This window comes from Lactuca saligna, chromosome 4 (assembly GCF_052625555.1).
Source record: "Lactuca saligna cultivar CGN05327 chromosome 4, ASM5262555v1, whole genome shotgun sequence".
Taxonomy (NCBI): Eukaryota; Viridiplantae; Streptophyta; class Magnoliopsida; order Asterales; family Asteraceae; genus Lactuca; species Lactuca saligna.
Window position 1 is genome coordinate 89,108,632 of NC_136420.1, and position 24,492 is coordinate 89,133,123.

The 24,492-nt window shown below is 34.7% G+C and overlaps 3 protein-coding genes across 3 annotated transcripts; all 3 read left to right on the forward strand.

Annotated features, from left to right (window-relative positions):
- The first annotated feature begins 3,869 nt into the window (after positions 1 to 3,869).
- Positions 3,870 to 9,740, forward strand: LOC145039874 (uncharacterized). The gene is made up of 3 exons (XM_078987877.1): positions 3,870 to 4,136; positions 7,474 to 9,549; positions 9,708 to 9,740. Exons 1-3 carry the CDS (start codon positions 3,870 to 3,872, stop codon positions 9,738 to 9,740), a joined length of 2,376 nt encoding a protein of 791 aa, XP_078844003.1.
- Positions 9,741 to 12,690: 2,950 nt separating this feature from the next.
- Positions 12,691 to 14,765, forward strand: LOC145038678 (uncharacterized). The gene is made up of 5 exons (XM_078986959.1): positions 12,691 to 12,937; positions 13,014 to 13,217; positions 13,320 to 13,412; positions 13,506 to 13,622; positions 14,225 to 14,765. Exons 1-5 carry the CDS (start codon positions 12,719 to 12,721, stop codon positions 14,588 to 14,590), a joined length of 999 nt encoding a protein of 332 aa, XP_078843085.1. The 5' UTR covers positions 12,691 to 12,718; the 3' UTR covers positions 14,591 to 14,765.
- A 7,957-nt stretch (positions 14,766 to 22,722) lies between these two features.
- Positions 22,723 to 23,903, forward strand: LOC145038679 (transcription factor MYB16-like). Its single transcript, XM_078986960.1, has 3 exons — positions 22,723 to 22,902; positions 23,008 to 23,137; positions 23,218 to 23,903. Exons 1-3 carry the CDS (start codon positions 22,770 to 22,772, stop codon positions 23,714 to 23,716), a joined length of 762 nt encoding a protein of 253 aa, XP_078843086.1. The 5' UTR covers positions 22,723 to 22,769; the 3' UTR covers positions 23,717 to 23,903.
- Positions 23,904 to 24,492: the final 589 nt, after the last annotated feature.

The following is a 24,492-nucleotide window of genomic DNA, read 5'->3' on the forward strand; positions in this document are numbered from 1 at the left end:
TTCCAAAATGGTCACCCAAAGCCCAATTATGGCCCAATCTTCCAAATTGGGCCTAAATCCCTTCGTGGGCTTTCATCCAAAAGAACCCAATATAAAAGCATCAACTAAAAAATAGAAACCTGATAGACCAACAAGACCCTAATCTCCTAAGGTCTAAACATGGGCCCAAAATCGAGAAGCCCAAATCCGAAGCCCACCTATTGAGTATGCGGGGTATACCCAGCTTGTACGCTTAGCGTACACCCTCTAGGTTAGTACGTACAGCGTACCAGCTTCGTACGCCCATCGTACTCCCCAGTTGGCCACTTAACTTCATTAAGCACTTAATCCATGGAGACTTTAATCCAAACTCTCATATCTGATTATATAAGACCACGTATCACAAAAAGTTGGAAACTTCACACACATACATGGATTAATGGGTCCAGGCGCTCAAAAAGAGATTAATAAAGGTCTTAACACATGCATGGTTCAAGATACACCATAAAGCTCGCATTTTTTTAAACAAGTGGACCAAAAGAAGCCTAGATCTGACACCAATACTTCTAGAGTGAGTCAAGAAGATCATCAATCGCTCCAAGGACTCAAAAACCATAAAAATAACAAGATAACTAGATGTAGCATCATGGAATATCAAGATGTGAGCTTTTTACCTCAAAAAGCTAGCAATTTATGAGCTAACCATGAATCTTCAAGCTCAAGAAACTTCTATAAATGGCCGTCTTCTTTTTCTCCTTCACAAATCACCAACAAACACTTTTTAAGTATCAAAAATCACAAAAACACACTAAGGTTTCGATTTCTGGATAAAGGAAGGTGGAGGTTGGCTAAATATGAACAAATGAGGCTATCATGAGGTTTAAATAGGGTGCAAACCCTAAAAATTAGGGTTTCACTTATGCTCACGTACATCATGCGTACTCCACGTATACCCAATGTACGTGGATTAGATCCGTGATCACAACATAAGATTAGTACGCCCTGCATACTAGCTTAAGGACCAAAATACAAAGGTTTAAATTCAAAACTTACCAACTCGAGTGTTACAGTTTCAACCTCCATTACTCTCTCAAGAATTGAAATCGTAACCCTTCCCTTGTGTGATATTAAGCTTTTTGTGATGTTTGGTTGCATTTTGAAGGAAGTAGAAGAAGGTGCTAGACCAAAGATAAACCAACAGCTTCTCCTTATCCTTGGAATCAATCTATGGACCATTAGTAAGTCCTCAAGTCTCCATTTTCATGATTCTATGGTTTCAGATCTAGCCTTATTTGCTTATTTTGGTCCATAAGTGATGTTTGTTTCATTTGATTTGATAAAGGTTGCAACTTTATGACTATCCAAAGTCCCATGAGCAATATATCTTGTGGATGTAGATTTTAGGTGAGATATTTAGCCTTGCATGAGTTTTGCTCACCTTGTTGCTCATTTTAACCTGAAATGGAATCTAAACATAGACCTGATACCGGTTGAAAGAGACCGGAGTCAGTGAAATAGACCCAGTACTGGTTGAAAGAGACCGAAGAAGGAGAAATAAACCCCATACCGGTAGAAAGAGATCAGAGGCGGTGAAATAGACCTAGTTATGTTTTCACCATTATGTATGTATGGTATGGGGTATCTTAGGGAAACTCACTAAGCTTTGTGCTTACAACTTTATATTTATGGTTTCAGGTACTTCCAGTTCGAAAGGAAAGAGCCCGACATGATCGCACCGCATCCACCAGTATTCAGCATTTTATGACATGATTTGTACTCTGATAACTATTTTATACATTATCATGATTGATGGGGTTTAAGTGAATGAATGATGTTCCTTTTGGATTTTAAAAATGAAAATTTTAGTTAGTAATTTTTTGGGCATTAAAAGGTGGTATCAGAGCCTTGGTTTGATGGATTTGAGCACACTCACGTGTGTATCTAAACTCAAACTAAGGATTTCTAAAAATCTTTTATAAGAAATTTATTTTTCTAAAAAGGTTTTAAAAAAAAAGAAAGAAAAGGAGGATACGATGAATTCAATCAACCGGGCTTATGTAAGTATTCCCAAAATAGGTATGCATGTTATTGTTTTAGTATAAGTATTTGTGTATATCATGCTAGATTAGGGCTAAGGATCTTCTCAAAATTGCATATTATGATGCTAGGAGAGATGCCTTTGTGTGCCAGTTGTATAAACTCTTAGAACTGCATGCTAGTATGGATTTCAGATGATTAGATAGAGGCGGCTAGGTAGTGCTCTGGTTTAGAACTCAATGCTTGAATGTTGTTTGCTTTGTGCTTCTAGGGATTCCACTAGTGTTGTACAGTTATTAAGAGAATACAATAACTTACATATTGTGGTGATTAGGTAATCCTCGAAGGTTACGTTCAGCTATATTGTGCAGCTCTTGTTTGAGTCCAACCGTTAGTGGGACCTAGGAGTAAAAAATTATTTGGTACTGATGACATGCAGTTATATACATGAGATAGTAGAAGGAATTAGAGGGGAGTCTCTTCTGCAGTTGATAGTAGAGAGTGGTGTGGAAAGAAACCCTAGGAAAGCCTAGGAAATGTTTTAGCATGTAGAGAACTCTATAGTACGAGTGAAGTAGTTATTATAAGGAGGTGACTTGGATGATTTAAGATAGTCCTTGAGGAAGTTATAGATAGGTGTGAAAGATAGTATTGGACCTCTACTACTAAAAGCACATGATTTATACCCAAGACAAGGATGGCCTTGATGAATTTGGGAAACTTTGGGAGTGTTAACCTCTTCGTGCGTATATCTATTATTTATGTATTATGTTTCATCATGGAGATGAAATGTGGAGGAACGGGAGGTTCAGGATTTAGATCTAGTTTGGGCTCGGGAACCAAACCAATTAAAGAGGGATTGTGCGAGTGCATCGTGTTTGAGATTACGAAAGGCATCCTTGATGCGAACCCAGTGATGTTCGAATCGATCAAGGAGGGTATCATCGAGTTAATGGAGGATCATCTATGGATTTTTAGGGCCGATTTAGTTGTTGGTCAATATGGAGCCCGCACTGTCTCCTTCAAGGATTTCAGGGGATTTGGGGCGCCAGATTTCTTTGGGGGAGAAGGACCCTATTGCTGTCAGACGATGGATAACGAAAATACAGTGTGCTCAGATGAGTAGCTTCTGCCCCAAGGGGTCGAAGGTAAGGTTTGCTGCAAGATGTATATGGGGGCGAGCCCGAGGTTGGAAGGAGGTTCGTTATGCTTTGGGAGCCCCAGCCATTGATGCCATGACTTGGTCAGATTTTGTTACCTGGTTTTAAGCAAAGTTTACACCGGTTGTTAAGGAAAAACAACTAACGAGGGAGTTCCTGGATATGCAGCAGATGACTGAGACTATGGCAGAGATCACCGCCAACTTAAAAGAGAGAGCTTTATTGGTATCCCAAGTATGCTGTAGACGAGGAGATGAGGAAGACTTGGTACCATGACATGTTGAGATCAGATATCATGGAGTTTGTTAACTTTTCAGCTTGTCCGACATTGAAGGACATGATATCTAGGGCCCTAGAACAGGGAATTGATTTGAAGCACATCAGGAAGTGGAAGAGAGAGCAGGTGTAGACGACTGGGGTTTCAACAAAGAAACCCAAGGGTTTTGATTCTTGATCGAAGGTTCAGCAGAGTCAGAGCCATTGTGGGAAGTGCAGAAAGACGCATGACAAAGTTTGCAAGGCAGGTGGTTCGGGCTGCTTTAAGTGCAACAAGACATTACACTTAGGCAGGAATTGCACTGCCACCACCACTACCCATGTTTCAGGTCTAATCCTCTTTCATTAAAATTAGAGGGGCCACAAGAAGGTCGATTTCTCGAGTTTTACTAGAGGAGCGGTTGCAGTACCCGCCCAATGATGTTGAGGATCATTGATGATTGGGAGAGCAATCAGGTGGCCCCTGTAGTGAAAATCAGGGCTTTTCAGTTGATGGTCAAGGAGGCATGTGCGACTCCTGACGTAGTTATGGGGACATTCTTAGTGGACAGATTGCCTTCTTTAGTTCTTTTTTATACAGGTGCTACCCAATCATTTTTATCTCATGCACTCATTAAGAGGTTTAATGATGCTCCTAAGGAGCTGAATTATCCATTGGATGTAGAGATAATTGATGATCATTCAGTAAGTGTATCAGTAGTTCATTGGCATTGTACTCTTAAGTTGTTCTGAGATAGGTATTCTACCGATTTGGTTCCTATTCCTTTGCACGAAAACAAGGGCATTGTGGGGATGGACTAGTTGAGCCCTAATAGGGTGATGATTGATTGCGGCCACCAGTTAGTGTGGGTTCAAACCCAAGTAGGGGAGAACTAGTTATTCAGGGTGAGGGTGCTCCGCACGGATCGACTCTCTGTTTAGCTGCGAGAGCTAAGAGATATCTTCAATAGGGATGTTTGGGTTTTTATGGATTAGGTTTTGGAAACTAGGATAGAGAGGGAGATGACGATTAAAGAGGTGTTTGTAGTTTGAGAGTATTCAAAATTGTTTCTGGAGGACTTGCCTAGACTAACTTTAGAGATGTAGGTGGAGTTTTGTATTGATATAGTATCAGGTGCGGCTTCGATAGCCAAGGCACCTTATTGGTTTGCACCAGTAGAGATGCAAGAGTTGTCTACATAGCTACAAAAGCTGTTAGACAATGGGTTTATCAGACCAAGTAGTTCACCATGGGGAGCGCCAATTTTATTTGTGAATAAGAAGGATGGCTTCCGTATCATGTGCATTGACTATCGTGAGTTGAACAAGTTAATGTTGAAGAACCATTATTCACTTCCGAGGATTGATGATTTATTCAAATAGTTACAGGGTGCATCTTAGTTCTCCAAGATTGATCTGAATTTAGATTACCATCAGACGAGAGTCATAGATAAGGATGTACAGAAGAATGCTTTCAGGACTCATTATGGTCCTTACGAGTTCGTGGTGATGCCTTTCTAGATCACTAATACCCCAGTTGCGTTCATGGATCTCATGAACCGTGTGTGCAGACTAATTTTGGATTGATCTATTATTGTATTTATTGACACTACTACAAAATGAGTCTAATGTAACCTTTTAGATGCAACCTTTTAACAATAGTTGCATTTGATTATAAATAAGATCCTGTCCAACAAAAAGGTTGCATTAAAAGATTTATTGCAACCTTTTTTTATAAAAGTTGCAAGTTATATTAAAAATTGTAACTTTTTTTAAAAAAGTTGCAAATTATATTTAACACTGTAACTTTTTTCTAAAAGGTTACATATTTTGTTAAAAATTGCAACTTTTATTACAAAAGTTGTATTGTTAAAACATGAATGCAATTTTTAGGGTAAAGTTCCATGTTTTATAATTTTGAAATCTAAATTAGAAAATAAAATAAACAAAATTTAATTAAAACACTTTTATATATAATTTAAATATAATATCCAACATATTAATTATTATTATCAAATAAAGTTCAAATTTTCTTTAAATATATTTATCGTACATTTATTTTTAAAAAAATTGATTTACATATCTTATCTAATTTCATTTTCCCTCTCAATAAATATCCTTTTATTTCAATTCCCGCTAATTTTTTTTTATTTCCCTGTAACTAAATCATACAATATAATTTCCAATATTTGACTTTTCAACTAAAAGCACGCTATACCCAATTACATCTGATATTTCAATCGACGTCATACTCCTCTCAACCCTAAGTCGAGAATCAGGCAATCACTCCCATTGAAGGTAGCAGGCTCACAGTGCCATTCATTGGTACTGTTCATCTCGTTTCCAAAGTTTCGATTCACACCATTGAAGGCTCCAAGACTTAGTTATCTTCGTACCTTTTCTATTCAAGGCAAGCGATAATAGCTAATTGAAATTTCATTTAACCTAATCGATTCCAAGCTATTTCGTCTCTCCGATTTGAGTTGCTAAATATTTTCTCTACTCTCGGATAATCTTCCACAGGTGCCAGGAGGCGGAATACCCTCATCTAATTGTCAATTTCATCAAAGCTTCTTGCTTAAGTCTGTCTACCCAAACCAGGTATGACCCTGTACCTTTTTTTTCTCAAATTACTCTTTTACTTGATATAATTCAGTAGACTTTTGCTTCAGAGCATAGCTAATTGATTCAAAGTTCTTTGTTTGATGATTTACCATGCGTATACATGTTAAACATGATCATATTTGAAAGAAAGGTAGATACAGAACATATGATATTTATTTACCTTGATTTATAATAGAAAAATACCAAACAACCCCTACACAAATTCGCAAAAATAATCCCTGCTTTCAAGTTATAAGTACTAAACAGCCCCTCCATAAATCAATACCAAACACCATAATACTAAAACAGGGAGTAGAACATTACAACATATATGGGACTTATACCCAAAAAAAATCCATCGTGAATTCAAGTTCAACTGTGAACCATTCTCCTGCCCTCACCTTTTATGCAACAACCCAGCTTCTGTTTTCTTTCTTCAGCCTCCAATGTGGGATCAGGTTCACATCATCTATTGTAGATTTGTAGTGTTCCATTAGTTCCCCTTTCCTCTGGGCAAAACGCACAGCCAAATGGCAGTTATATAATTGCATTATTTCAAATGTGTCTGGGCCTGTTAGATCAACACGGTCTCTCCCTCTTAAGAGAATTGTAATCTTTGATTGTGGTAAATGGGAGAAGTCCATTCCAAAATTGAAGATTAAGACAAAGTTGATGCATGCTTCTGAATTACAATGTTTTCTTTGGATCAAATAAATAGTCATATCAAATTCCACATAATATGCTTATTTGTTCTGTAGTAGTATTACCGATGTCAAGTTATAGATGCAGTGTATAACAGGAACAGTAGTGCGATCAGGAAACGTTGATAAAAGTGATCACCATCTTACTAATTGAGCAGGATCTGTTATACTATATATATTCCTTCCGAACACAGGAAAAGCTTGCTTCCTATCTTACTAATGAAAGCATGATGCTATTTGAAACTGACAATCACACATATACCCTTGTATAATCGTCACTCATTAGAGTGTAAATATCTAGTTGTAACAAACTTCATAATAAAAATACCAAAACTGCCCCTCTACATGCAAACCTTTTATTTCACCGAGTCTACCAAAATACCCTCGGATAAAATCCATGGCTAAACCGGATGCATAGCAATGTCATTACATTAGGAGTTGTACACTCCATATATATATATATATATATATATATATATATATATATATATATATATATATATATATATATACTAGTAGGAGACCCGCGCAATGCGGCGGCGATTGATAGTTTTGCAGTGGCGATTAGTGTTCTTGCAGCAAACTATTTTAGGATAAAAATAAAAGTATTTGATTACAATACAAAATTTGGTGAAACCGTCTAGGTTCTTTTGATGTTTCTTAACCAATAAACAATTTGGCTTCTAACTAGTAGATCTTTACTCTTTACTATAGTTTAATGTTTCTATTCACTTCAGGGTATGAGAGACATGGGAAATGTTAGAGATTGGATGTATTTACCTAGACGGTTACCTGAGTTTGAATCTGGTGTCATTGAATTTCTTAATGCCTCGTTTGCTAAGGTAGCAAAGGATGGTCAAATTTGTTGTCCTTGCAAACGATGTAAGAACCGCTATTGGTATCGAAGGGATAAAGTATTTGACCATTTAAAAGGGTATGGGTTTGTAGAAAACTACTATGTATGGGTTTTTCATGGAGAAAAATCCTCACAATCTATGTCTAATATCGCCATAGACGATGATGGAGCTGGTATGCATGACAATTTTGATGAATTATTGCATGATAGGTTTAGAGATGTGGCAGAAGAAATAAGTATGGTTCAAGAAGGCTTAAATGAAGAGGCCAAAATGTTCTATAAATTGGTGGAAGAAGGAAAGCAAGAGTTGTTCCCAGGTTGTAAAAATTTCACAAAGCTATCTTTCATCATCCGACTTTTTCTCTACAAGACGCTTCATGGGCTAAGTAATGTAGCATTTAATGATCTATTACAACTTTTTCAAGAGGTGATTCCTGAGGCAAAACTTCCTGCTAGTTTTACACAAGCTAAAAATATCATGAAGGATTTGGGGCTTGATTACAAAAAGATTCCTGCATGTCCGAATGATTGCATGCTATACTGGAAGGATCATGAAGAAGACGATACCTGCCACGTCTGTCATACCTCTAAGTGGAAACAAATGGATGAGAAACAAGCGAGCAAGCATGTCAATGAGCATTTCAAAAAATCTTCAAATATTCCTGCTAAGGTTGTGTGGCATTTTCCTTTAAAACCAAGGCTCCAAAGACTTTTCATGTGCTCTGAAACAGCTAAATATATGACGTGGCATGACAAAGGACGTCCTAATGATGGAAACTTACGACATCCTGCTGATGGGGAAAGCTGGAAGAAATTTGATTCTTTGTATCCTCAATTTGCAAAAGAAACTAGAAATGTAAGGTTAGGGTTATCAAGTGATGGATTTAATCCATTTCGAACAATGAGCATTGCTCATAGCACTTGGCCTGTGGTATTAGTTAACTATAATTTACCTCCATGGATGTCACTGAAACCCGAATACTTTATGTTGTCTTTGTTAATTCCTGGACCTGACTCACCAGGTAATAACATTGATGTTTATTTGCAACCTTTAATTGAGGAGCTGAAAGAATTATGGGTTGATGGGTTAGAGACATATGATAAATATAAAGATGAAACCTTTAGAATGTATGCAACCTTAACATGGACAATTAGTGATTTTCCAGCTTATTCCATGTTGTCAGGGTGGAAAACTAAAGGAAAATTCGCATGTCCATGTTGTAATCATGAAACCAGTTCACTCCAACTGAAGCATAGTAAGAAGACATGCTATATGGATCATCGCAGGTTTCTAGATGCTCTACATCCATGGCGACGTAATAAAAGTGCTTTCAATGGTAAAACTGAAAAAAGACCTTATCCAAAACCCCTATCAGGAGATGCAGCTTTGAGAGAGTTGTCTAGCTTTCAAAATATATTTGGGAAGACACAAAAGAAAAAAAATGATAGTAATTGCCCATGGAAAAAGAGGTCAATATTTTTTGAATTGCCCTATTGGAAATTTATTGAATGCCGACATAATCTTGACCCAATGCATATCGAAAAAAATCTAACTGATAATGTGGTAGGGACAGTGTTGGATATTAGTGGAAAGTCAAAGGATCATGTAAAAGCTCGATTTGACCTTTTGGAGTTAGGCATTAAAGAACGACTTCAACCAGAACTTTCTGAAGATGGTGAGAATGTTATATTCCACAACGCATGTTTTTCAATGTCATCAAAGGAGAAAGCAATTTTTTGTCGTGTTTTGAAGGAAGCAAAGTTGCCTTATGGATGTGCATCTAATATTGCCCGATGTGTTAATTCTTCAGAAAAGAAATTTTCGGGTTACAAGAGTCATGATGCTCATATCTTTTTGCATTACTTGCTTCAAGTTGCAGTGAGAAAATCATTACCAAAGCATGTTGCAATCCCATTGATTAGGTTGGGTGGTTTTTTTCGTAGTTTGTGTAGCAAGGTAATTAGGCCCGAGGAACTTGACAGATTACAATTAGAAATAACTCAAATATTGTGTGAATTTGAGAAAATATTTGTGCCAACGTTTTTTGACATAATGGTGCACTTACCTATCCACTTAGTAAACGAAGTTAGACTTGGAGGACCTGTTCAATATAGATGGATGTATTTTATGGAAAGATACCTATGTAAGTTGAAGTCATATGTGCGAAATAAGAGTCGTCCAGAGGGATCCATAGCAGAAGGATATTTGATTGAAGAATGTTTGACTTTTTGCTCACGCTATATGCATGATGGAGTAAAAACAAGACTTAATAGGGGTTCAAAAGATGTCGATGATATGGATGAAGAACATGAGTCTGGTGGACCAATATTTGTCAATAAGGGTCATCCTATTGGAGGTAAAAAGCGAAGAAAAGGGAAGCTTATAACTTTAGATCTTATTTTAAGGGAACAAGCACATCGTTATGCCTTATTCAATTCTGATTGTGCACAAGTTGATGAATATATCAAGTAAGTAATCAATTTATAGCATCTCATTTCTTCAAATTAAATGTATGATAAAACTTAATTCACATTTAATTTTCTTTTTTCTACGTGATGATGCAGTGAGCATAAAGTTTATATTGACACCCAACCACAGAAAAGTCGATGGGCACGCGCCCAAAACCATAGTAATGAATTCGCCAACTGGTTAAAGGAGAAAGTTAAAAGTAATAATGTTCCAGATCATATTTTTTGGCTTGCTAAGGGTCCTAGTCCTACTTCAAAGAGATATCACGGGTATTATGTCAATGGATATAGGTTTCATACCAAATCACGAGATGCTAAATGCCAGACTCAAAATAGTGGTGTTTCTATTACGGCTATAACTCCTAGCTTTGCAAGTTCTAGAGACAAAAATCCAGCTATGGGGAATGTTGACTACTATGGTAGAATTTTGGATATACTTGAACTCGACTATTGGTCGCAGTTCAAAGTTGTTTTGTTTCGTTGTGAGTGGTACCAAGTAGAGAAAGATGATTATGGATTAACATGTGTTAATTTTAATAAGTTTTGCTCTTCAGACGATCCTTTTGTCATGCCTTCCCAAGTAAACCAGGTGTTCTACGTAGCAGACCCTATAGAAGACTTTTTGCATTATGTTCTCAATAGGGTTCCTAGAGATATCTATGACCTCAAAGATGAAAGCAGTGAAACTATTGGTGACTCGTATTGGTCCGAGCCTAATGAGGATGGGTTAAATTCTTTTGCACAAGTTGGTGAACATGAGATTCAATTGTCAAGACATGATATGCCTCCTCTTGTAGTTGATGCAAATACAAATTTAGATGGGGCTGATGAAGCTAATAGTGACAGTGGAGGCGATTCTGATTATGACGATACATTATGGGATTGGATGGAAGCAGAAGAAGACGAGGCTCATTGAGATACTGACAATAATATTAATATTTACTTTTCTTTTACATTTTTGTAATAAGATAGTTTAATTCTTTAAACTTTTTGTGTTTACCTAAATTATTTCATGTCATTTTATGCATTGAATAATAAGCAAGTGATAATAAGTCACTACTTTGTGAAAGTTTAGGTTTGAAGGTAACTGAAAAACAAAGTTTTTTTTTCTACATTTGATAGATTTTATTTTATAATGTGATGTTTATCTTTGTGGAATAATTTTCATGTCTTTTATTTTTACCTTTTTTTAGATTTTAAATTAGAGGTGCATGTGTGGTTGTTTTGCAGGTTCCTTTCGATTCAGTTTAATCGTAAGTACTGGAGTTGCATTGTGCCTTATTTGTCAGCTTCTTGTTTCTTTTTTTATTTAATTTTATGATTGTAGGAAAAAAATTACATGTAAGTGATACTACAATGCTATTATTATGTATTTTGAACTTAAATTGATAATGTCACTTTTGAGCAGGCCGATAATGGGAAAACAAAACAAGCAAGATCAAAGTGCACAAAAAGAAATGAATGATTATGAGAAGAATAGACTTTTGAGGATAAAAGAAAACCAAGCAAGACTAAAAGATTTGGGAGTTAAAAGCATTGCAAATTCTTTGACAAGTTTGGTAGAAAGTCAAAAACCAAAGAAAAAACAAGTGAAACCAACGTATATCGGTGCTAGAGATTCAGACTATATTCCTGATTTGGGTGATGATATTGATGGAGATTACCACGAAGTTGCTAGAAGTGTTCAAGTATCCAAAAAGGTAATCATATTAGCAAATCTGTAATTGTTTTATTTTGATGTTGATATTTAATAATGAAAAGTAAATTTGTTACAGCAACATCGTCCACAATATATTGCACCAATGTCCATGAATAGACTTGCTAATTTAACAAGGCAACGTCGGGTGATTGCTCCAAATGTCTCGAATAAGTATCCATTGGTTTCGAATGCAACTAAAGAAAAACAATCTAGATCAAAGACTAGTATGGGTGACTTAATCTTGAGGAATAAAGGACCGCAAAGGGAAAGAGAGGTATTCAAACAAAATGCGGAAAAGCATAATTGTATCATAAGTGGAGCAACGAGACAATTGGCTCTTGTTGATGAGGATGAGGATGATGAGATATCTCAAGGTAGTATCTTGTCAATCTAAATGTTTATTTAATTAATGAGAAATAACAAAGTCACCTCATAAAACTACATGTTATATTAATTTACGTTTCTACGATTTTTGATGTTATTGCAGCTGATATGGAGCAATTTGGTTTGAAAGATAATGTTAATGAAGGACGTCTTGCGCAATGTGAAGGTACTTTCGTTTAGTTTAATGAATATTTCATTTTTTGTTATATTTTTTTGTAATTGCTATTTATTATTGCTGTTATATTTACTCCTTAATTAGAAGATGATGTTGATCAAAATGATGACCATGAAGACATGGACCATTTGAACTATGCAAATATTGAAAATGAGATTGAAGTTGATGATAGCGATGACGATTTGGGAAATGAGGATGATGTACTTTTTGAAGAACAATTAGAAGAACCCCAATTAGAAAAGGAAACAGGTTCAACTTCACTACTTGATCATGCTTTTGGTTTATATATATATATATATATATATATATATATATATATATATATATATATATATATATATATATATAATTCTATGTTGGAATGTAGTAATTTCTACACCCAAGAAAAGAGGACCAACAATGTTACATTCCGTTCACACACGAAATGTTAATCAACGTGAGGTTATTATATGTAATGAATATGGACAACCCGTTGGACCGATAATAGAGGGGAAGGATGTAGTAGGAAAATTCTCTCGGTTTTTGGGTACAATAGCTCGTACCCATAGTTATGCACCATTGACATGTACTTCATGGCACAAAGTTCCACATAAAGATAAGATATGGGAGTATGTATTGGTAAGTTTTTAGGTAGCTTTATTCTTCTATCCTTTTTTATTTTCCTTCCTTTTTACTAATTACTAATTTTTTTAAGGGAAAATATGATGTGCCCGATGATGCTAAAACTTGGGTTCTTAGGACAATTGGAAATTTGTATAAGGTATACAAATGTAGGTTCAAGAAAAAACACTTCTATCAATTTAAGGACAATAAAACAAGATGGAAGAATCGACCTGAATGCATTCCTCAAGAAGAGTTCTCAAAACTATTAGTGTTATGGAATAAAAAAGATGTGGCGGTAATTTCAAAAACATTTTCTTTATTACCAGTGTTTGTTAATATTTGATTTGTCTTTAGGTGTATTTGGTCAATGGAGTTTTATATATTAATGTGTGTGTAGAAACGTTGTTCGCGGGCAAAAGAAATACGCAAGTCTCTAAAAAATATGCACACGGCTGGTCCAAAAAGTTTTGCTAGAATTCGTGACGAAATGGTAATTAATGTCTTCTTTTTGCTTGTGATTTGTGTTTATATTTTCCCACATTTTGATACTTTCTTGTTGATATTTATGTTATCATGTGTATAGAAAAATGAAGATCCAAACAAGGAATTCCCAACTCTAAGTCAAATGTTTGAACGTACACGTAAAAGGACAGATGGGCATGTATATGTCGATACATATGATGACACGGCAAATAAAATTGTAAGTTTATATTTCAATTTTACAATAATTTTCCCTTTTAATAGTAAACTATCTTTTTAGACGTTAAATTGCAGTTTTTAGACATTAAATTGCAATTTTTTATATGTTAAAATATAATTTTCTATATGTTGAAATGCGGTTTTTTTAGATGTTAAAATGCAGTTTTTTGTTTACACATAAAAACAGTATTTTGATAGCAGATTTTTGGACATCAAATACTTGTCTTTTACAAAATAAAAAAAATTGTTTTCAATGCAGTTTTTTAGATGTTAAAATGCAATTTTTTTAGATGCTAAAATGCAGTTTTTTTTTTTACATAAAAGCACTATTTTGATAGCAGATTTTTGGACATCAAATAGCTGTCTTTTACACGAAAAAAAAATGTTTTAAGATGCAGTTTTTTTAGATGTTAAAATGCAGTTTTTTTTTACATAAAAACAGTCTTTTGATAGCAGATTTTTGGACATCAAATAGTTGTCATTTAAACAATAAAAAAGTTGTTCTTTTCTGCATTTAAATGCAATTTTTTTTACAATATTAACAACTTTTTAATGGTAGATGCTTTAGTAAAATTATCATATTCATTTTTAATAATCTTGTAGGAACAAATGAAGAAGTATGAACATCTAGAAGATGAAAGTGATGCCATAGATCCTTATATGATTGTGATGAAAAAAGAGAATGATGGATACCGTCGACTTTATGGTAGAGGCGTTACTAATAGATTGATAAAAAAAGTGGGTGGTGGTGATGCATCATACATGATTCCGACGGGACTTATGGAATCATTCAAAGCAAATGAAGTTGAAAGAAATGAGTTGATTGAAATGCGGAAAGAGATTCAAGAGGACCATGAAAAAAAGCAGGCCGAATTAAAAGCTATGCAAATAGATATTAAAAAACAGCAAGAAAACCTTGAAGCCATGATGCGAAAGTTAGCGGAACAACAACCTCGAGAAGGCCGATAGTTGCTAATATGATTTATCGTCTATGTTTAAGACACATCTAGAATGTTTTTAATTATTTTTTTGTGATTATAGTTGACAACTTTGTGTTGACTTTGATTTATGGTTATTATTTTGAATTTAGATATGTCAAAGGAGACCATAAAATTATATAATATATTTATGTTATTATTTTTAAGGTGAAATTTTAGTAGTAATTTATATTTGTAACAATGTAGTAAACATATGTGGCATCTATATGATTAGGAAAAAAAATATTGCATTGAAATTAGAAAACTCACAAAAACAAAGTTGCATTTGACTATAAACAAGGTTGCATTTTTTTCATTTAAAGACATAACAAAGGTTGCATATGCCATATAGAAAGGTTGCAATTCTTTACTAGAAAACATAATTAAGGTTGCATTTGATTATAAAAAAGTTGCATTTTCGTAACTACAATAGTTAAAAAAAGTTGCATCCAAGTGTAAAAAAGTTACATATGAGTATTAAAAAGGTTGCTTTTGCATAACACACGTTGCAATAAAAAAAGTTGCATTTAAAAAAGATTTGCAACTATCTCAAAAAAGGTTGCATTTTCGAAGAAAAAAGTTGCTTTAGATCTAATGCAACTTTACCTAATGCAACCTTTGGTAAAAGGTTGCTTTAGGTATTATGCAACTTTTACAAGGCCTAATGCAACCTTTTAGTGGGGTTGCATTAGCTTCATTTTGTTGTAGTGTGATGATATATTGGTCTATTATAAGACCATGGAGAAACATGAGGATCATCTGCGAGAGGTTCTTGAGACTCTAAGGAGGGAGAGACTTTATGCCAAGATCTCCAAGTGTGAGTTTTGGTTGTGCAAGGTGTAGTTTTTGGGCACCTTGTCAATGAGTAGGGGATTTAGTAAGGTATTATCATCTGAGATTCGGAGCTTCTTGGATTTAGCAAGGTATTATCAGAGGTTCATCAAGAACTTCTCCAAGATTGTAGTTCTGTTGACTAGGTTAACGAAGAAGTTTGTTACTTTCCGTTGGGGGTTAGAGCAGCAAGTGACGTTTTAGACTTTGAGGCAGATGTTATGCGAGGCTCTGATCTTGAGCTTGCCAGAGGGTGTGAATGATTTCGTGGCGTATTCTGATACATCAATTTCGGAATTGGGTGTAGTTTTTTTGTAGAGGCGGTGTGTGATAGCTTATGCTTCGAAGCAGCTAAAGCCTCATGAAGCGATTTATCCTACTCATGACTTGGTGTTGGGGCTATGGATTTTGCCTTCAAGATTTGGAGACATTAGTTGTATGGGGTTCATTGTATCATTTACACAGACCACAAGAGCTTGAGATATTTGATTAACCAACAAAATCTAAATATAAGGTAGAACAGGTGGATTGATGTGGTAAAGGATTGTGATTATGAGATCCTTTATCACCCAGGGAAGGCCAATGTGGTGGTCGATGCTCTCAACCGCAAGGCAGACAGTACTCCCATCATGGATGTTTTTCTGAGGATGACCTGTTACAATTTTCACTGCCTAATAACCATTTTTTCCTGAAGTAAGGAATAACTAGTTACATCAAAAGATGCAATCAATACACCCAGAACCACACCTATAACCCAAGTTAATTCGCGAGGTTTTTAAATCCACTAGTGAGAGATACACGAAATACATGTAAGATGGTGATTACTCCACTATTAGAGTAGATTCGGGGTTGCGGCTATGAAAGAGGAGCATCGAAAGACTGAGCGCATAGTGGATGAGCTGGCTTCCTTTGATTATGATAGTCGGGTATTGTTGACCCTTCATCAGAGAGTCTAGGTTCCATACTATGGCGGTGTGCGGCAGATTTTGATGGAAGAGACACACAAGTTGAGATTTTCAATTTATCTGGGGTGAGACAAATATGTATAGTGATCTCTAACCCAGTTATTAGTGCCCCTATATGAAGCAGGATGTGGCTTGGTACATGGACCTCACGGAAAAATGGAGCCGTTGGGTTTTCCATTTGGAAATGGGAAGAGATCACGATTGACTTCATTACGAAGTTGCCACAGACAATGTGGGGAGTGGATTCGATTTAGTTCATCGTGGATCTATTGACCAAGAGCACTCATTTTATTACCATTCAGGAGATAATCTCTACAATGAAGTTGGCAGGCACTTATATCCGAGAGGTAGTGTCATGACATGGGGTTCTAGTATCAGTGGTTTCAGATCGTGATGTTTAGTTCCCCTCCAAGTTTTGGAAGAGGTTCCATGAGAAGTTGGATACTCGGTTACACTTCAGCACGACTTTTCACCCTCAGATCGATGGTCAGAGCGAGCGGACTACCCAAACCTTGGAGGACATGCTTCAAGTATATGTGCTAGATTTTGGTGGTAACCGGGATATGTATCTCTGTTCACTAAGTTTTGTTACAACAACAGCTACCACGCCATCATTGATTTATTGGGGCGAGGTCGATCAACGGGTCATAGGTAGCATGAAGGTGGTACTCTGGACTACTAATTTGATCCAACAGGTAGACAGAAGGTTGCAGACCACGCAGAGCTGCCAGAAAAGTTATGCTGATAGAAGACGATCATATTTAGAATTTCAGGACGGGGATATGGTGCTCTTGAAGGTGTCACCGTGGAAAAGTGTCATCCGATTTAGGAAGATGGGCAAGTTAGGCCCCAGGTATATTGGACCTTTCAGGGTGGTTGCCCAAGTGGGTAGGATTGCATATCGTTTGGATCTACCCGAGGAACTGATTAAGATCCATAATACTTTTCACATCTCTTAGCTACGGAAGTGTTTAGTTGATGATTCCGCAACGGTCCCTTTGGAAGACATTTAGGTGGACGAGCGCCTGAATTATATAGAGAGATCAATTTCTATCCTCGATAAGCAGACGAAGACCTTGCGTAGCAAGGTTGTGAGCTTGGTAAAGTTGTAGTGGCAGCACCGCAAAGGTTCAGAGTGGACATAGGAGCCCAAGGAGGAAATGAGAGAGCATTACCCTGAGTTATTTCCAATCGGCGGACATCAAGGACAAATTATGATTCAAGTGGGTGTAGTTGCAATGAAATCAAGATTGAATAACAAGATCAAAGTTAAGTATGATTGATGAACATAAGAAGTAAATATAATCTGTTTGGCTCCCATTAGCTTTCAATCGGTATAGAGAGTTTAGACAAGGTTACGCAAATTAATCAAAGAAAAGTTCTTATCTACTCTAGTACACTTCCCTATTTATAGGAAAGATGAAAGCGAACAAAAAATACAACAGACTAAAACAATATACTTCGTACATAATATGCCCTTGTAATAAGATTACAAACTAACGAAGCTATCATTAAGATTCGATACCTCACAACTAAATTCAACCTCTACAGTAGGGGAGAGTTGTAATACCCGTTTCAGGTATGAATCAGTTCATTTAAATTTTATAAATTTATTCTTGGGATGCCAAGGCATAGTGGGGCTTCATCATGGCGTGGGATTATTTTCTTGACTGTGAGTTTAATTGACTCGCTACCGTGTCGCAGTCGATTGTAGAAAAACATGAATCCCTGGGCTTTAGGCCCTACATAAAGGACTTAATGGATAGGATTTCAACCTTCATCACCCTCTAAAGACCTGAAATCATGGGTCGAAGTCACCAATGTCGGCCCATAAGATTATGTTTGTACGATTATGGTTGTCTTTGTGACACTTACTGTTATGCCCATATGTGCTTATTGTCTTTGTGACTCTTGTTGATATGATTGTATGCTTAGTTGTAGGGGTGAAATAGACATGATATCGGTTGAAAGAGGCTGAAGGGGGTGAAATAGACCTAGTATCAGTTGAAAGGTACTGAAGGGGGTGAAACATATCTAGTACCGGTTGAAAGAGACCGAATGGAGTAAAATAGACCTAGTATAGGTTGAAAGAGACTGAAGGGGGTGAAATGGACCCAAGTTATGTTTTGACCATTATATATGTATGGTATGTGGTGTTTTGGGGAAACTCACTAACCTTTGTGCTTACAGCTTTATCTTTGTGGTTTCAGGTACATCTGGCTCGAAAGTGAAGGGCCCGACATGATCACATAGCATCCACCATATTTCTGCATTTTATTACACGATTTGTACTCTGATAACTATTTTATACATTATCATAATTGATTGGTTTTAAATGAATGAATGATGCTCCTTTTGGATTTTAAAAATGAAAATTTGCACTTTGTAATTTTTGGAGCGTTACACTTTGACATAGCCCTTAATTGTTCGATATTCAAAGCATAATAGACTTCATCCTTTATCTTATCCTACTTCTCCTTCTGCCTCTTTAACATACATTCCCTTGCCAAATGGTTTTTTTCCATTGCAATAATTATAGTCATAACGAGAGTCACCAATTAACTTCTTCTTAACATTCATCTCACCAGAACTTCCTTCTTTCTTATTCTCAACAACAGGGTTGGATGTCAAAGTATTTTTCTTGAAAGAGTTATTTTTGATGTTTCCTTTTATTGGCTTCATTTAAAAAATATGACATTATTACTGGAATAGTAAGCCACTGCCTCATCAGCAAAGTTCACAATTAATCCTTCTTCATCTTCACCATCTTCAATATTAGAATAGGCTTCATTGATGTTGGTTTTAAAAACAATAGCAAACTAGCTTTGGCCTTCTCATATGTAATATCTTTCACTTCAGCTTCATGTCCTTTCAATATGTTGTAAATGTTTGATAGAGAGTATGAATCGAAATTTTCTTCAGATTTGATCATAATGCAAATGCCTTTCCACTCCTTTATCAAACCATGAATGAATGTGATTTTGAATTCCATAACTAACCGAAAGACATTGTACCTTGAACATTTGTAAATCAGATCATTGAATCTATCATAGTAGGCTTCGATTGGCCATGTATCTTTCTGCTTGAATTCAGACAATTCATACAAAATATAACTCACTGAACTTTTCTCTGTTCGTTCATTGCCTTGAAACTTCTCCTTGAAAGTATTCTAGATCTCTTTAAGTAATCTGATAACCACGAATATAGTTGTAAACAATTGGAGGTAATGTACCTCTCAGTTCATGTATGCATCTCTTGCCATTCGCTTCTCTCTTCATTCGTGTTACCATAATGTTTTCATTCTGAGCATCTATACCAACATCTTTAACTACAGTCACATGAAATAGACCGTCTCTAATTGGACACCATAGATCTTCATCAATTACATTCAGTTAGTCTTCCATACGATCAAACCATTTATCGTAATACTCTAGAAGCAACATTGGGTTTTTGTGGAAGATCCAAGAAGATTTGTGAAATTGATCATCATGTTAACATTCAAGTTTGCCATTGATTCGATCAGAAAGAATGAGAAAATTGAATCGAAAAGAAATCAAATCAGGTTGAATGGAACTTGATTACTGAATTGTACAATCACAAACTTCGTTCGAAGAAAAGCGTTTTTCAAATACGTGAAGTAAAGAACATGGGATGTAAATAAATCGGTGTTTAGTTCAATAAAGCAGCAAGGTTATATAGTACTAGACATGTTCTAAGAAAGTGTAATACTTATAAGCTATGATACAACAGTAGTTAGAGTGCTATCGATAAACACAAAATATACAAAGAGACTTCTATACTTAAGTACTAAAACACAAGGCTCTTTGAAATACATAGATATACCATAATTACGTAAATTTCGATATAAACAACAGGACAACTTCAACATTATGAACATAATCCTTTGATACCGAATATATTCACAACATTCGATACTCTACAATAATGCATTATATTTCTAAGAAAAAAGTTGCAGCCATTGTACCTTGATTTTTACCTATTATAGCAATGTATTTCAACTTTATTACCCGTAATATCAATTTACTTTTTGTCGATTCCATCCTGATATCTACTTTAACTAAAATCTTACGCCACTATATATATATATATATATATATATATATATATATATATATATATATATATATATATATATATATATATATATATATATATATATATATATATATATATGAGACAATTCACTTAAGATTCTAAAAAAATAGAGATCAATGAGATTCAATCTCAGCCATATATTTCATATTTCTGATTTGTCACTCAAACGTTTCAGCATATTAGCAGCAATGAGGTATGTTTAATCATAAACGATTATATTGCGGAAATGTATAATCATATATAATTATATATGTTTATGCATATATGTCTAATCATAAATGATGATACATATATGTTTGTTCAAAAATGCTTAATCATATATGATTATAGTGGTTGGTAGGAGAGGAGGTGGTGGTGGCAGAGGTGGCGGTGATATAGTTGACGGAGGTGGCAGTAGTGTGGTTGATAGGTGGCGAGTTGGCGGTGGTGGTTATGGTGGTGGGACGGCGTTGCATAATCATTAATGATTATAAACTCTCCTGTCGTGCTGGTTAAGGGTAACAATCTTAGCCCGAACCCGCTAACCCAACCCGAATCCAACCTAAAAAACAGCAGGTGGGATTGAGATTTAGAACCCATTTAAGTAAATGCGTCGACGTGTCTAACCTGTTTAATTAAAAGGGTTGGGTTAGAGTTGAAATTATTAACCCATTTACAACTCGCCAACACGTTTAAAATACTTAAATATTATTAATCTATATTTATTTAGTATTATTATCTACTTGATCATTATATTTGGATTATTTTTTGTTTATCAAAAGCCATGGGTCAGTAATAATTGTTATTGGAATTCAAGTTGGTAAATGTGATACTTGAGTTGCATAGGATTTAGAAATTAAAACATTTATAATTTTTAATGGTTATAAACATTTATTTATGTTTGTGTTATGAGCATATACGGTTATTATTGTATAATCTTCAAACATAAACAATTATTATAGCCTCTAAATTGTACGGAATTTTATTCGATGAATTATTTGATATTTTATGGAGTTTTTTTTTTTCTAACAATTTAAACGAGTTAATCTGTGTTTAACCTATTTAGTAAATAGGTTGAGTGATAAAACAATAAACATGTCAACTCGATTTTAACCCATTTACTTAAAAGGTTAGGTTGGGTAAAGATTTTCAACCTACTTAATTAAACAGGTTAACCTGTTTATGACCTAACCCAACCCATTGTGGTTTTAGTGCCGGTACACAGAAGGGTTAGAACGGTAAATGAGATACATATGTTGATAGTTGAGTTGCATAGGACTTAGAAATTAAAACATTTATAATATTTTATGGTTATAAGCATTTATTTGTGTTTATGTTATGAGCCTATAAAGTTATTATCGTACAATTTTCAAACTTGAATAATTATTATAGCTTCTAAATTGTACGGAATTTTATTCGATGCATTATCTGATTTTTTTATGGAGTTTTTTTTTTCTGGAAATTAAAACAAATTAACATTTGTTTAACCTATTTAGTAAATAGGTTGGGTTGTAAAACAATAAACATATCAACGCAATTTTAACCCATGTACTTAATTAAAAGATTAGGTTGAGTAAAAGATTTTCAACCGAATTAATTAAACAGGTTAACCCATTTATGATCTAATCCAACACATTGTCGTCTTAGTGCCGGTACAGAGAACGGTTAGAACGGTAAATCAGAAATATATGGTTAAGGTTGAATATATATATATATATATATATATATATATATATATATATATATATATATATATATATATATATATATATATATATATATATTGTTTCCTATATCTAGGAACCCATATTGACCACATTTGGCGTTATGCTATGAATTGGTACAAGTCGAAGGTTTCTTATTACACAGTAAATCCAAAAATCATCACATTCGTGGGAGCTTCTAGAGCAACCCAAGTGTTCTTTTTTTGCCCTTTTTTTTTGTCCAAAAATAATATATAATTTCTTAAAAAATCTAATCAATTTTTTTCTTATTAATAATCAAATACTTAAGTATTTATTTTTATTAAAATTGATTGGATTGTTCCAGTCTTATTAAAACAATATCCATGTTAATCTGAGAATAGTAAGAAAAAAAAATCCCTGAATTTTTGAAAGTCTACGCTAGTGGGTTTTGGAAGTATTACATTTCAAGACACGTTTTGGTTTATTGTTTCTTTTTGTATAAATACAAGAGTGAACTGGCTTCAACATGGGCATCAGTTTAGAGCTATTAGAAACTAATTCAAGATAAGACTAAAGAAGGACTAGTTGAGTAAACATGGTTAGGGCACCATACTTCGACAAAAACGGATTGAAAAAAGGAGCATGGAGCGATAATGAAGATCAGAAGCTGAGAGCGTATATCGAGAAATACGGTCATTCAAACTGGCGCAAGCTCCCCAAGTTAGCTGGTATGAAACCTCTTTTCTTCTGTTAAAATTTGTCACGACATTTTGAATCCTTCTTCTTTAAATGATTCTCAATTGATCTCCTTCCGTGTTCTTTCAAATGATTAGGGTTATCAAGATGTGGAAAGAGTTGCAGGCTTAGATGGGTTAATTATCTTCATCCAAATATAAATCGTGGAAGTTACACAGATGAAGAAGAAGATCTCATTATCAGCTTACACCACAGTATTGGTAACAAGTATGTGTTCATGAACTACTTTACATCTCTCAACTTCTTGATCAATTATCTCCTCTTATATATATTACTGTTAATTTCAGATGGTCGAAAATCGCTGCAAAATTACCAGGAAGAAGTGATAATGACATAAAGAACCATTGGCACACTCATTTGCGTAAACGTGTTAATCAAAAGACTACTGTGTCATACTCGGGAAAAGAAATGGTCCAGAATCCTTTGTGCAGTAAAGAAAAAGGTGTTGTAAAAGTTTCTGATTTGAAAGATAGAGACGAATTTGAATTATTATTGTCAGTGTTATCTGCGGAATCATCATCTCATGTAAACAAAGAACAATCGTCACCATCATCTTCAAGCAGCTTGGATCATGTGGCTTCGAATGGATACTCGTCACAACCGTTAAGTGAAGAACCAGTTGAGGATTTCTGGAGAATGGGTGGTGATTTTTTTATGGAAGCTATAGATCTGATGAACCACCATAACCAGTGGCGGACCTATGACGATTTTTCAACTTCTGGTGATCATGATATTATTATGATTGATGACTGTTTATGGTCAGCAAATGGAGTTCTATGGTCATGATAACCATGTAATGAGATAAATTTAGTGAAGTATGTGATATATTTATGGAAGTTTTGAGCTCAGTAGTCAGTAATTAACATATGTGATATATTTAGATCCAAACCTGATATTGTGATCCTCCATAAATGCCCATACATGACTACATGAGTAAACGGCGTAATTGGGTGTTAAGTCGTTTGATATTTTGTCGCCATTTAAGAATTTCTGTAATTCTTTTACAAGATTTCAAACTTTGTTTTCATATGTGTAATTATATTATTTCTTTTCGTTAATTAAAATGATTTTTCGGTTTTAACAATGAGAAAAAAAATCAAGTGAAATTTACAACTAAAAATGAATACGTAGCATTTCAAATTATCTGATTAGAACATAACTCACATTGAAGAGACACACAATACAGATCAAGTTATAGTGCAACTACACTTAAATAAATTAAATAAGTCGACGCAAAAAAATAAAAGAGGTGGGATGTCGTAATCTTAAAAGTTAATTAAATAAGTAATATTGAAATGTTATTATATTTGAATAATACTTACAAATGTGTAGTCATTAATAATAATATACTTAAAATATCAAATTTGACGTTGACAAAGCATTTGATTACAAATATTATTTGAGAAATAAATTTAAAAGGACAACCAGTTTTCCTTTTTGTTTGTATTTAGTAACATCTAATTTTTTTCTCGTTCACCAATAAACATACTTAAAATGTTCACGATATAATTATAACCGATAATTAAAAGTTTTTTTTTAAGTTTTTGATGATTTTTTTCACC

What these genes read in the sequence shown, in the direction of transcription:
- LOC145039874 (XM_078987877.1), top strand. Translation starts at nt 3,870, where the DNA reads ATGATGTTGAGGATCATTGATGATTGGGAGAGCAATCAGGTGGCCCCT. An exon ending in AGATAATTGATGATCATTCA is followed by an intron (nt 4,137 to 7,473) that starts GTAAGTGTATCA and finishes TATTCACTTCAG; the next exon opens with GGTATGAGAGACATGGGAAA. An exon ending in TTCGTAGTTTGTGTAGCAAG is followed by an intron (nt 9,550 to 9,707) that starts GTAATTAGGCCC and finishes TGTTCAATATAG; the next exon opens with ATGGATGTATTTTATGGAAA.
- LOC145038678 (XM_078986959.1), top strand. Translation starts at nt 12,719, where the DNA reads ATGTTACATTCCGTTCACACACGAAATGTTAATCAACGTGAGGTTATT. An exon ending in AGATATGGGAGTATGTATTG is followed by an intron (nt 12,938 to 13,013) that starts GTAAGTTTTTAG and finishes AATTTTTTTAAG; the next exon opens with GGAAAATATGATGTGCCCGA. An exon ending in ATGACACGGCAAATAAAATT is followed by an intron (nt 13,623 to 14,224) that starts GTAAGTTTATAT and finishes ATAATCTTGTAG; the next exon opens with GAACAAATGAAGAAGTATGA.
- LOC145038679 (XM_078986960.1), top strand. Translation starts at nt 22,770, where the DNA reads ATGGTTAGGGCACCATACTTCGACAAAAACGGATTGAAAAAAGGAGCA. An exon ending in CAAGCTCCCCAAGTTAGCTG is followed by an intron (nt 22,903 to 23,007) that starts GTATGAAACCTC and finishes TCAAATGATTAG; the next exon opens with GGTTATCAAGATGTGGAAAG. An exon ending in CACCACAGTATTGGTAACAA is followed by an intron (nt 23,138 to 23,217) that starts GTATGTGTTCAT and finishes TGTTAATTTCAG; the next exon opens with ATGGTCGAAAATCGCTGCAA.